The following is a 14003-nucleotide window of genomic DNA, read 5'->3' as shown; positions in this document are numbered from 1 at the left end:
ATTCAAAATTTTGAGGTAACAGTTGCAGTCTAATGTCTATCCTATGGATCTTATCCATATTTTGAGCCAGGTAAATGCATCAAACGCATTTCGGTATCCAACACGATTACGACCTTTACAAGTTTTTCAGCTATTTTTGGAGGGTCTAGGAATTGGCAACTTGGCATGTCTATCTAACATGTATACTGTGTTTTAACTTAATATGGGTAAAGTGAATTGTTGGGAGTAAAAATTGGATCCTAAAAGGTGTTTTGACTATTGTTGTTATCTCTGGTACGAGGATCATGTATGAATGTCAGTTACAATTACATCTCTCTTTGGAAGGTTATATCTTCGTGTCCACATCTGATTAAATGTCGAAACGAGTACATCAAGGAAAATAAAGTGGGTGTAACGCAGGTGCTTGAACATATTCCTGTATAACCGTTTAGAAGATCCAAGATTTCTTTACCATAATCATAGATTGATAGTAGGAAAAAATAAGAATTAAAAGGAGGAATTAAATACTTATCATATCTATGAATTATGATCGAGTGATTCTTGTATTGATATTTGGCATTTTGGGAGGGAAAGGAATAGAGAGTAATTTTCTGGGGCAAAAAGCTCAATAGAAATGCTCTTACATGATTCTTCAATACTTAATTTCGGTTCAATAGGCAACATTTCATTAAAGCTCGATGCTTTAGATCTCCAGTTTTGTGCTATATTGCTCCTACTCTTCGTTTATCTTTGTGTTCAATATCTTTGTCTGATGTGGATACGAGATTGAGGATGTGATATGTTAAAAACCCTCGGTATAAATGAAAAACCTTTGGGGAAAAATTAAATATCTGTGCTCGACAGTCGCACTCGAGTTCAAGTAACATAGGTTTTGTGAATATTAGTCTTGGTGCTTATTAATATTCTGATTTCTTTAGATATATCTACAATTGTGGGTGTTCACTTAAATTTTATGGGGGATATAGCCATGGCACTAGCTCGATGTGGATCATGGAGAAATGTCATTATTGCCAAGGAGACGGTTTCTCTCGGACAACGGACGTTTGCTGCTCCGGCTGGCAAAGCCAAGAAGGGTTCTAAAGGTGCAGCCAGCAATGCGCCGAAATACTCAGCAAAGAAGTCAAGCCAACAACTGTAGTCGGTGCAAATATTCTCAAGGATGGAGCTGATCCAAAGATCATGCCCGATTCCAAGTACCCTGATATGCTAAGGCGTCTGCTCGACAAACGCCCGGCATTTGTTGGAAATAAAACACTTACACAAACAACTTTTATTGAAACTCAAACAAATATTACAAGAGTACTCTCACTCAAAAACAATAACTACAACTCACTCTTATAAGACTTTGCTTCTTCACTCACTTAGAAGCTCTTAATTTTTCTTGATGCTTAAAACTAAAATGGGAAGGGGTATTTATACTACTCAAGAACAATCCTACACCACACAAATAAACTAATTTAAACCATTACAAATTCAACAAATATCTAACTCTCACCTAACTAAATTGATGTAAGCAATGACATCATTAATTAAATGATGTAAGCAATGACATCTTTAATTAAATGATGTAAGTAATGACATCAATTTAGTTTAGGTTTGGGTTTAGGCTCCCATAATGGATCAAGTTTATGATCCAACACCCTCCCTTAAACTTGATCTCGTGACCCCTAGTAGGTTCCTTAATCTTAAGAAGTCTTCGCTGGTCAGTGGCTTGGTAAAAATATCAACAACTTGATCTTGTGACTTCACATATTCAACTTCCACATCTTTTCTTGCAACACACTCCCTTATATAGTGGTAGCGAATATCAATGTGCTTACTTCGATCATGGAATACTGGATTCTTCGCTAAGGCAATGGCTGACTTGTTGTCGACACAAACCTTGGTAGGCTCTTCTTGTATCAAACCAATCTCCTTCAATAGATTTCTAAGCCAAATTGCATGACAAACACATGAGGTAGCAGCAACATATTCCGCTTCACAAGTGGATAATGTGACAATCGGTTGTTTCTTTGACATCCATGTGAATGCAATATCTCACATGAAAAATACGAATCCAGTAGTGCTCCTTCGATTATCTGTCTCCACCCCAATCATGTCGCTATATCCAACAAGCTTGTAATCATTAGAAACTGAATAGAACAAGCCAAAGTCAATTGTACCTTTCAGATAGCGAAGAATTCTCTTTGCGGCTTTAAAATGGGTGGTTGTTGGGGATTCCATGTAGCGACTAACCAATCCAACTGCGTGAAGAATATCGGGTCTCGTGCAAGTTAGATAGCGTAGACTTCCTACCACTTTTGAAGAATGTTCATCTACACTTTCACCTTCTTCATGTTTGGTCATCTTGATCCTTTATTCTGCCGGTGTGCTTATTGGCTTACATTTCTCCATCTTGAACTTCTTCAGTATCTCCTTTGCATAGCTTTCCTGTGAAATGAAAATTCCCTCATTTTGTTGCTTAACTTCAATGCCAAGGTAGTACGCCATGAGCCCATGTCTGTCATCTCGAATTCTTTCATCACATCCTTGAATTCATTAAACATGCTTGGTTGCTTCCAGTGAAGATCAAATCGTCCACGTAGAGGCACACGATCAAAATATCTTCATCTTTGATCTTGATATATAGAGCATGCTCGTAGGGACATTTGTTGAAGCCATTCTCTTGGAAGTACTTGTCGATTCGGCTATTCCATGCCCTTGGTGCTTGTTTTAGCCCGTAAAGAGCCTTCCTCAACTTCAACACCTTGTCTTCATGCCCTTTGACTTCATAGCCTGATGGTTGCTGAATGTAAAGTTCCTCTTCAAGAACTCCATTTAGGAAGGCGGACTTTACATCCATCTGTTGTATCTTCCACTTGTTTTGAGCTGCCAAAGAAATGATTAGTCTGATAGTCTCCAATCGAGCAACAGAGCAAATACTCATCATAGTCAATTCCAGCCTTTTGACTATAGCCTTTAGCAACTAGCCTCGCCTTGTGCCTTTCAATCTCTCCTTTGGCGTTTTGCTTTGTTTTGTACACCCATTTGACACCTATCGCCTTATGTCCCTTGGGAAGTGAGGTAAGTTCCCATGTGTCATTCTTCTCGATGGCCTTGATTTCTTCGTCCATCGCATCTCTCCATTTCTTTTCTTGTACCGCTTCTTGAAAGCTCACTGGTTCACAATCGGCAAACAGACAAAATAATGTAAGATTATCTTGTCGTTCAGTTACCTCATAGAGATCTCTAAGGCTTCTTGTGCGTTGCACAACTCTTTCACTTTGACTCTCACTTGACGATGATGAAGGTGATGAGTCTCCTTGAGTGGTTGATGTTGGTGAAGTGGGTGGAGTTGCAAGCTCTTGTTGAGATTCATCTAGTTGCTCCCTCATTGTCTGCTCATCTTCTTCAAACTGAGGAAGAAATTGAAGTCATCTGTATGAGAGTTAAAATCCCATTCTCCTTCTTCGTTGAAGACCACATCGACTAATCACAAACTTCTTATTGTCTGGATTGTACAACTTGTAGCCCTTCGAATTAGCATCATAGCCGATGAAGATAAAACTCTCGCTTTTATCATCAAGCTTCGTTCTTCTCTCGTCTGGTACGTGAACATGGGCTATACTTCCAAAGGTTCTCAAGTGGGAAATGCCAGGCTTTCTTCCACTCCATGCCTCTTGCGGTGTCTTTCCCCATACACTTCTTGTTGGAGATCGATTTGACAAGTAGACTGCACACGATACTGCTTCCGCCCAAAATTCTTTGGGTAGTTTCTTGCTTTTGAGCATGCTTCGTGCCATGTCGAGGATTGTTCTATTCTTTCTTTCTGCCACACCATTTTGCTGGGGGGATCTAGGAACTTTCATTGGTCGACGAATTCCATTTGCTTCACAGAACTCTTGATCTTTCTACTGCTTTCTCTCTCCACTGCTGCTTTGAACTTCTTGAAGACTTCAAAAACTTCTGACTTCTGTTTCAAGAAATATACCCAGGTTTTTCTTAAAAAATCATCAATGAAGAGAAGAAAATAGTTATTGTTACCGAGAGAGCTTGGCTTGATCGATCCACACACATCGGTATGGATGAGCTCAAGTGGCTTCTTAGCTCTTGTCTCTGACTCCTTTGGAAAGCTTTTCCTGAATTGTTTCCCGACTAGACACCCTTCACAGAGTTGGTCAGGATGGTTGATGTGAGGTAGTCCTTTCACCATCTCCTTCTTAGATAATAGCTCTAGACCTCCAAAATTGAGATGCCCAAATCGAAGATGCCAAAGCCATGATGCATCTTTGTAGCAAGCTTTCAGGCACTTTGCAACATCATTTTGTATGTTGATCAAGAACATTCTATTCTTTGACATCGGCACTTTAGCAATGAAGTTATTCTTATCATCTTTTATAGAAAGATTATAATTATTCATATGAATATCATAACCTTTCTCTACCAGTTGCCCTAAACTTAAAATGTTACTTTTCATATTGGGCACATAGTAGACATTTGAAATAAATTGATGTCTCCTATCTTTCAAACGGATAAGAATGTTACCTCTCCCTTTCACTGCTATTGTGGAATCATCTCCAAACGAAACATTTCCACTTACTGACTCGTCTAGCTCCACAAACATGTCTTTCCTTCCACACATGTGATTGCTTGCACCACTGTCAAGATACCAGGAATTTGCTTGGCCACCATCAGTTTCCTTTCGTGCTAGAAGAAGAGTTTCTTTGCCATCTGTCTTTTCCTCCACGTAATTGGCCTTCTCCTCAATTTTGTTGTTGGGAGCTCTACATTCTGAAGCATAATGCCCAAAATTTTGACAATTATAACATCGAATTTGAGATTTGTCATACTTTGAGTTTGGATTAATTCTTCCACGGCCTCGTGTTGAGCTTTCTCCTTTCTCATAGTTGTTGTTGGAATTGTTATTGTTGTAATTCCAGCCTCGTCCACGACCTCGACTTCCACCTCGTCCATGGCCTCTACCTCTGCCTTGGCCACGTTGGTTTCTATCATTGCGTTGGCTCTCATGCATATCCTTGAATTGCAGCTTGAGGAGTTGCTCAGTAAACTCATGCTTCTTTTTATGCTTCTCTTCGTATGCTTGCAATGATCCTTGGAGCTGTTCGATCTTCATTTCTTCCAAGTCTTTAGTTTCTTCAATCGTCACGACGATGTGCTCAAATTTGGGATCCAACGAACGGAGTATCTTCTCTATTATCCTCACATCGTCTAACTTTTCACCATTTCTTTTTAATTGATTAGAAACAACTACTACTCTTGAGAAATAATCTGAAATAGACTCAGATGCTTTCATGTTTAAGGATTCGAATTCACCTCTTAATGTTTGGAGACGAACCTTCTTCACTTGCTCGGATCCTTTGTAAGAGGTTTGCAGCTTCTCCCACGCTTCCTTGCTAGAGCTTACACTTGAAATCTTTTCAAAACTATCATCATCTAATGCTTGATAGATGAGGTAGAGAGCCTTCTTGTCTCTCTTTCTTGAATCCTTCAAAGTTGTCTTTTGATCTGGTGTAAGAGTAGCAAAAACATCATCATCCGCAGGCTCATTATAGCCTTTCTCTATGATATCCCACACATCTTGTGATCCAAGAAGTGCCTTCATTTTGATACTCCAATTGTCGTAGTTGTTGTTGAGTGTCGGAACTTGGAATGGTGCCATACCATTTGCCATATCTCTCAATATAATGAGATTTTGTAAAATCCGATTGCACGTATGAATCCGGAACGATGAAAAAAAAAACTTTGGAGGGACTTGGACAACTCGGTCAAGGGCTCCAACTCGGCTGAATCGGCTCAACTCGGTGAGTCAACTCGATTTTCTGGCAGCAGTCTTCCGGCGGTGCGTGGCGGTGCGTCAGAACTCAGATTGAGAAAATTCTGGCGTCGTCGTATTCCTCTCGTCGAGACCTTCGATCTTTCCAACTTGCTCTGATGCCACTTTGTTGGAAATAAAACACTCACACAACAATTTTTATTGAAACTCAAACAAATATTACAAGAGTACTCTCACTCAAAAACAAGAACTACAACTCACTCTTATAAGACTTTGCTTCTTCACTCACTTAGAAGCTCTTAATTTTTCTTGATGCTTAAAACTAAAATGGGAAGGGGTATTTATACTACTCAAGAACAATCCTACACCACACAAATAAACTAATTTAAACCATTACAAATTCAACAAATATCTAACTCTCACCTAACTAAATTGATGTAAGCAATGACATCATTAATTAAATGATGTAAACAATGACATCTTTAATTAAATGATGTAAGTAATGACATCAATTTAGTTTGGGTTTGGGTTTAGGCTCCCATAATGGATCAAGTTTATGATCCAATAGTATTGAGCGAGCTGAGGAGGAAAAGCATTGAAACACTCCCGTATGAAGATCTTAAACGCTTCGTCAAGTTGGACAACAGAGCTCGGATAAAAGAAAACAATTCAATCAAGGCCAAAAACTAGAAGTAATTCTGACGACGCATGCTCCTTTGTTTTTGGTCAAGAACAATGCAAGAGGTCATATTCTAGAGGGTGAAGGTCGTACAAGGAATTGGGTGTTGGGGAGATCGAGATTTGAAAGAAGGATTTTCAGGTTTTATGTTGGACTAAATTGAAAGGATTTTTAGATATCAAGAACTGATTAAAAGAATGTATAAATTTTTGAGATTAAAACTGTCATCAACATCACTACTTTCCTTAAATTAACCGTAAAATTTAACGATAGATAATTAAACTGAAAGAACGCAAATAATCTTGAATATAATTTTAAAATAAGTATTAAAATAAAAATAAAAATAAAAATAGTTGACAGAATAAGTAGTTTACCTAATAAATTAATTGAATTTAGAAATTAAAAACAGAAAGGTCAAAAAGCTATGACCTAATATCTTGAGGGTACCCTTTTCACCTTATAGTTACTCTCATGGTTTCATTGCATGACAAAGCTGCTAAATTAGGGGACACGTGGACCCAGCCATCTCCCTATTTTCCTTCTTATGATTCTTTCACGTCACAACAAAATCTATCCAAAGATTCGCTCACATCCGACCATCCACGAGTCATTTCCGTATCACAATCAGTTCAAGCACTTCTTGCCTAACCCCACTCTCAGTCCTATGCGCGTGCTTCACACCGTTCCTTAAATAACTCGGTGCAAGGTTTAGGAGCTGGTATAACATTTTTTTGTTTGTTAAATATTCAATTTTATTTAAATATAATTTTAAGTCATTTAAATTCACTGCCTGTAAGGATATTTAAATGTTCATTTTTAAATAATTAAAATTCTTTTAAAAAATAGGATCACATAATCATTGTAGATTAATAAAATAAATAAATAATTTTAAATCTATTAACTATAAATAATTATAAATTAATTTTATAGTTTAGAAAAATAATAGTTTTGTTAATTTTTGTAAAGAAAAAATGAATAATGACACGACACTTAATGGGATTAATATAATAATAAATTTAAATCTTAATCAAGGATGAATATATAGTTTTATATTAAAAGTTGAACTTATAAAATTTTAGAGGTATTAATTTATAAAATTTTAAAGGATAAAAATATATTATCAATTAAAGTATAAAGAAAATATCTAAATTATAAAAAATAAAATTTTTAAAGATAATTGATCGGCCAATTCTTTCGATCCATTCGTACCTTATTAGTAAAAAATATATGAATAATCAAAAAATATTTTTTTCAAACATTTTATAGTAACAAATTTAATAAAATAATATCTTATATCTTAAGAATAGCAACGAGATTATTTGTGTAATTTATTCTATTATTTTAATACAAAAGCTTTTGGATTCACGCACTTCAGTGCGATTATACTGGATGATCTGCACACTAAGAACTCATCACGTGACATTTGGTGGAATGACTACTGAGATCTCTCAAACTTTAGGGTAAATTATACTATTGACACCAAATTATTGCCTTCTTTCATTTTCATAGCTGTATTTCAAATTTATTCAATCTAATTATCCAATTATGTAAAGCATTCAATCAAGTCACTTGTCATTAAGTATTGACGTAACAGTTAGTAAAATTGACATAATTATATATTTAGTTCTCAATATTTATACATTCTATCAATTTAATTCTAATTAAATTTAATTCCATAAATTTAATCCTCTAATCATACGATGACACACGTCATCATTTAATTTGATAGTTTTTATAATTTTTGAGACAATTTAGGGTATGAAAATATTAAGCCTATAATATACTATAGGTTAGTATTCAATATAAAATGATTAAATGTACGATATCACCCTAATTTTATGGAAGAAGTTATTTTCATTTATTTTTGTAACATTTTTAAAATAAAATTATTTATTATACTATATTAATAAAAGATAATTATTCATTATTATTTATAATTATAAATATTTTTCGAAGATGTCCCTCAAAAATCATATCTCCCCTCACGATTCACTCGAAGTCCCATATTTTTGTAGATATTAATACTCTTATGGTTGGACCTCTGAGACAATAGGTCTCAGGTCTAACATTAATTAGGATTTTCATACGTGGAATTTGAAAAAGGAAATATATCTTACGATCTCTTCAATTAATATTAAATAATTATATATTTTTTATTTGAATCAATCAATATAGTATAAAAAAATAAGTCAATCCTAACCCTAATTTTCTTAGTCGAAGAATAACGGTAACGGTGAGTAATAATTGAGGCGTAATGAAGTGAGACCACGTAAGCACTGTCTCGAACCTCCCGTTAATGCTGCTTTTCAAAACTCAGGGCTCCTTTATCAAGACGGTGTCCACGTATCCCGTCTCTTTCTCCACCTACTCAACACTAAGCTCTCTCTGATTGGCTTTCGTCGTGGGCCCATCTCCAGCTCTCTTTTACATTTTCATCGTTTTTTACAAACTATTTAATAATAGATTTTTAGCAGTAAAATTTTTTCACAATTTAATTAATCAAAATTAAATAGTATAATAAAAGAAATTAATTTATTTTATTTTTAATACAAGATCACATAGTTTCTAAAATATTACTCAACATTGAAAATATACACAGTAATTTAAGTAATTATTTATTGTTTTCATTTTAATTTTACTTTCACCCACCAACTAGGTTGGTAAAATCTTGTCTCTTTCTTCACTATGAACAATTTTTCTTTTAGGAGCTGTAAACTAAAATTCGGTACACTATATCTCGTATTTCATATTTATTATTTAATATATTTCAATAATTGTTTCAAGTAAGCCGGTTTTACCTATTATATTTCAAAATTTTGGTACTTATTTTATTTTTTTACCATACGATAAGATAGTATTTTTTTTTGAATGTTAACTTCTGTTGAAGTTTAAAAGGACGCATTTATTTAATTGACACCTTTTATCTATAATTTTTTTTTTAATATTTGTTAATTAATATTTTTTGAAGTAATATATTTTCGACTGACGTGACGTAATGACGTGTCCCAAAAATACACCTTTATACCACGTCAGTTAAATAGTACTATTTCAAAAAATATTAATCAATATATGTAAAAAAAAATATTACAGACAAAAGTGTCGTAAATGCGCCGTTTAAAACCTCTATTACGATGGAGCTATGATTAATATACTATCTATCTAAAGTTCTATCCAATCAAACGTCTCATCTGTTCATAAGTTGCACTAAACACGTGTTGTATTCTCTGTTATGCAGCTATGATTATGCTTCTCATAAAAAAAAACCCTTAAAAATTAAAATTGTAATTCAAGTAAAAAAAAAGATTGAGAGCTTGAAGAGACGAGCAGAGAAAAGAGTGCAGAGAGTTTGTGGCGTTTTCCGGCGTCGAAAAGATGAATAACAGTGGTGAGAAAGGGAGCTTTGTAAGCTACACATGGGGTTCACAGACGGTGAATATCAATCCGATACTGCTAAGATTCCGTCCAATCGCTCCGAAACCGGTGACCGGAGAGTCTGATTCCAGTGGGTGTCAGTTTGGTAACAAAAACTCGTTGCTTTGTAAGCCAAGAGCTAAAAGAAAGTACGTTAGGGTTCGAAAGAATAATATCAAGAGAAAGAAAAGATCATCATCATCAACACCAGATCATCGTCAACAAGCTTCAAATAAAATCGAAAATATTGTGACTCTGCAGTTATTACCGGAGAAAACTGAAGCGAACGGTTCAATCAACTATGTAAACAGTGCAGTTTCAGAGGAAAATGATCAAGATCTACTACCTTCTTTGTTCAACTCGAACTCGAACTCGAACTCGAACAGCCGTTGCATTAATCGTGTCGGACTTTTGGAGGAACCTGATCGTACGACCGCGGTAGTTCAAACGGTGGTTGATTCTTGTGTAACAGTGGAATGCGTGACGGATACTTGCATGGTAGGGAGGGAGCTAGGGTATACTGATGTGGAGAAGATGAAGAACCTGGAGACCGACACGTGTCCAGGGTTTATATCCGACGGTTTGAATAGGGTTCGGTGGGTTAACGGGGCATATAAGAGGATGCTGACGGCGGCGGAAGGGCTTAAGGTGCGGCTGCCGCCGGTGTCGTTGCCGGAGATAAAGGTTTGGCTTGTGATTAAAGAAGATTTACCTAAATTTTGCACTGCATTTTCATGCAAGGTGAGGTTGCAGTTCACGTGGCAGAACAAGTGTTCCACGATAATGTTGCCCTGTGATGTCTGGAAAATGGATCGCGGTGGTTTTGCATGGCGGCTCGACGTCGAGGCTGCTCTTAGTCTCGGCCGTTAAGGTAAACGAGATTTCCAAGGAACAGAAAGAAAGTTGTATAATAAGTTAATTTGGACTTTTTTTTACTCAGTTATGGACTTATGGTTATATAAATGAATACTAAAAATAAGATTAGTAAGAATAAATTTACGGTATCAAATGCAATTGGTATTGTGTTTACGGAGCTCGAAAATATAAATATTAGTATTTTAAATTAGGTTAAATTACAAATTTAGTAATTGAATTTTATTCTTTCTCATATTTCAATTATCATACTTTTAATATTTTCAATTTAGTCACCAAACTTTATACAATGATTTTTATATTCTCTCAGCCGTTAAATTTCTGACAGTGTTATGACGTGTTGAACTGATAAAATACTAGCCATTAAAGGAACCAAGTCAATGTCTTCTTTGACCTTGGACTGCACAGATTAACTCAAAAACACCTTAATTTTTATGAAACCAAGTTAACATGACTTTACGAGCACCAGAGAGCCTTCAGGCAAAAACTGTTTATTTCATTTTCAGTATCAATATAGGCTATCCGTAGTGTCTTCTTGGTGTAGGCACACAAGTTAGAGGTCTTATTACGCTGCAACCTGAAGTGGGGGGTTCTTGGGAAAACTTCTTTTTTGCCGGAGTTGAAAGAACTTCTTTTTCTACTTGTGTAATAATAGTAAACAATAGGGGCTCAGATTCAATCGAAATTGCTTGTATAGGTACCAAATCATCTTTCTCTAAACTCAAAGCTTGACCTTTAGCTTATTAAATGGAGTTCGCCTCTTTAAGCTCTTTAGTGAAAGCTAGGCTAGTCGAAAGCTCTTCTTTAGTGATGGAGAGCGGTTGTGAGACTCCTTGAAAGGTTATCGACTGTAGTTAGTAGTGTCCCATCACAGTCCTCTTTATAAGATAAAGGTTTAGGAAACCAGTCATCGCAGGAGATACTTTGGTTATGAGGATGACACTTGCCAACCTGCAGTCGAGAAAGCGAGTGTCTTGTGGGTCAGGTGGTGCGAGAAAGAAATGCTTACCCTAGTACAGAACTCTGGTGGAGACCAAACATTGAAGTGCCTTTGTTTAAAACCTAAATACCATCCATCTCCTATGTATACTTTTACCTGATGGGTAACATGGGAAGGGAAATTAGTGGAATAAAGATAACGTCAATGGTGGTGAGGATTCTTTTTTTTTTTTTAGTTTTTATAGAACTTCATTGGTTATCCGTTTTAAGATTTTCTTCACCTACAATTTTGCTTTTGCATAAAAAAAAAACTATCATTTGGACCCATCCATTTTCATCAAAAAGTCTTTTTCACATACCTACCCACACCCTTAGTTGGATCTAAACATCTGATGCATTAACCATAGAGACTTTCCATATCCCTGCAATCAAGCCATGGAATCATGTTTAACAAACGTCTGAGATTTAGTAATAGTATATGTTATAAAGACTCGTTATCTGAGCACAAATACATGCAGTCTCTATTATCGAACCTGTGATTTCTGATAATAACAAATATTTCTTTAACTATTAATGTAGTTTGGTTCGTGCTAAAACTTTAATCGTTGAAGAAAGGGAAAAAGGGGTGCTGGACTGTTGGGATGAAAATAATAAAAATGATATTAAAAAAATAATAGTTAGTTCAAAAATTAATTAAAAAAACTCATGTCATCATATTGTAGAAAACGGTGGAGTGATTAAAAAATCAATGTATAAAATTTAGTGATTAAATTGAAAAGTGAAAAATATAATGAATGAACTAAGAGAGAATAAAGTTCAATTACCAAAATTATAATTTACCCTTCAGATTATTTAAAGTTGAAAAACAATTTGATAGTTATATATACTTTAAAAAAATTAATGCAAAACCCTAGGACTTTGATTTTATTATTTATTTATATTTTGAAATATATACGGCTAAATTTTTGTAATATTGCATCGGGAAAATAAATTTTGTGAGATAATGGTATTGAGAGATTATTTAGTCGAATGGGGTAGAAGCTATGGTCCAAACGGTTTGGAATGATCGGTCGAGGGTGTGCTTGGATCATGACTTCTATGGTAACAAATTTCGTGAATTCGATGGATCCATCAGTCATTGAGTCAATGCAGGGGAGGTGGGGGTTCAAACCTTGCTTTCCATCGTCCAAGGCGGTTCGCAGATTCGGGATCAGGTGGAGTAAAAACCATGATGAAAATCAAAATTTATAGGGAATGGAATCAAATGCGTATGGGATATGGACCTATGACATAGTTCAGGCTATTGCAACCGCAGCAGAAAGAGTGGCAACTCGACATCCTCATGTCCGACATCAAGAAACCAGATTGAATATGAACTTCTCCACCGTCCTTACTGAAAGTAAATGACAAAGTAAATGACAAACTCAGCTATCAGTGATAAACTGGAAAGGAAGGAGATAACCAAAACTAAAGGGAGAGTATGACGTTTACTGAAGTGAATTGAATATAAAAAATGAATACAATGTTCTGAGAAAAAAACAAAAAATGCTTAACTTTTCTCATTAATAGTGGACAAGCCCACTATATATACAACTAAAGCTAACCAACTAGCCCATCTGAACGACCCAACTGACTAGAATTCAGTTACAACAGATTAACTAAAAACAGTTACAGTACAGCTACTAACAGCTATATAACACTCTAATATTCTCTAGGTTTTCTACTGTTCTGAATTTCCAATTCAACATTTTCCTGACATATTCAGACTTGCTTCACATGACTGGTACCATTGATCTCTGCCCAAGACTTTACACCAAGACGAGAGCGCATGTCACCAAATACTGCAGGTGGCAACGGTTTGGTGAGCATGTCTGCTACCTGTTCTGCAGAAGGAACAAAATTTACACTAAGTTGATCAGCCAAAACCCTTTCCCTCACAAAGTGAATATCAATTTCCACATGCTTTATTCGAGCATGATGCATTGGATTTGCTGCCATAGAAATTGCAGAGGTGTTATCACACCACACAACTGGCTTTCCAATTACACTAATCCCTATTTCACCAAGTAGTTGTTCAATCCAAACCAACTCAGAAACAGAATTAGCAAGACTCCTATACTCTGCTTCTGATGTAGACCTGGAGACAACGCTTTGCTTCTTAGAGCACCATGCAACTGGATTACCTCCAAGGTACACACAATAGCCTGTTGTGGATCGCATGTCTTCCACCGAGGCTGCCCAGTTTGCATCAGTGTAGCAGACAAGACTGAAATTTTTAATTTGTGAGAAAAACAGCCCATACTCAAGTGTCCCACTGAGATACCTCAA

The 14003-nt window shown here is 35.8% G+C and overlaps 1 protein-coding gene and 1 pseudogene across 1 annotated transcript; both read left to right on the top strand.

Moving 5' to 3' along the window:
• Positions 1 to 967: 967 nt before the first annotated feature.
• On the top strand, positions 968 to 9693 carry LOC120137777 (annotated as a pseudogene).
• A 131-nt stretch (positions 9694 to 9824) lies between these two features.
• Positions 9825 to 10733, top strand: LOC120137776. Its single transcript, XM_039153447.1, has one exon. It carries the CDS (start codon positions 9825 to 9827, stop codon positions 10731 to 10733), a length of 909 nt encoding a protein of 302 aa, XP_039009378.1.
• Positions 10734 to 14003: the final 3270 nt, after the last annotated feature.

This window comes from Hibiscus syriacus, unplaced genomic scaffold (assembly GCF_006381635.1).
Source record: "Hibiscus syriacus cultivar Baekdansim isolate YM2019G1 unplaced genomic scaffold, ASM638163v2 tig00110676_pilon, whole genome shotgun sequence".
Classification (NCBI taxonomy): Eukaryota; Viridiplantae; Streptophyta; class Magnoliopsida; order Malvales; family Malvaceae; genus Hibiscus; species Hibiscus syriacus.
This window is presented reverse-complemented; position numbering and strand designations above follow the sequence as displayed.

Bases quoted from the DNA above. Each gene is read 5' to 3' on its own strand.
- LOC120137776 (XM_039153447.1), top strand. From the start codon at position 9,825: ATGAATAACAGTGGTGAGAAAGGGAGCTTTGTAAGCTACACATGGGGT.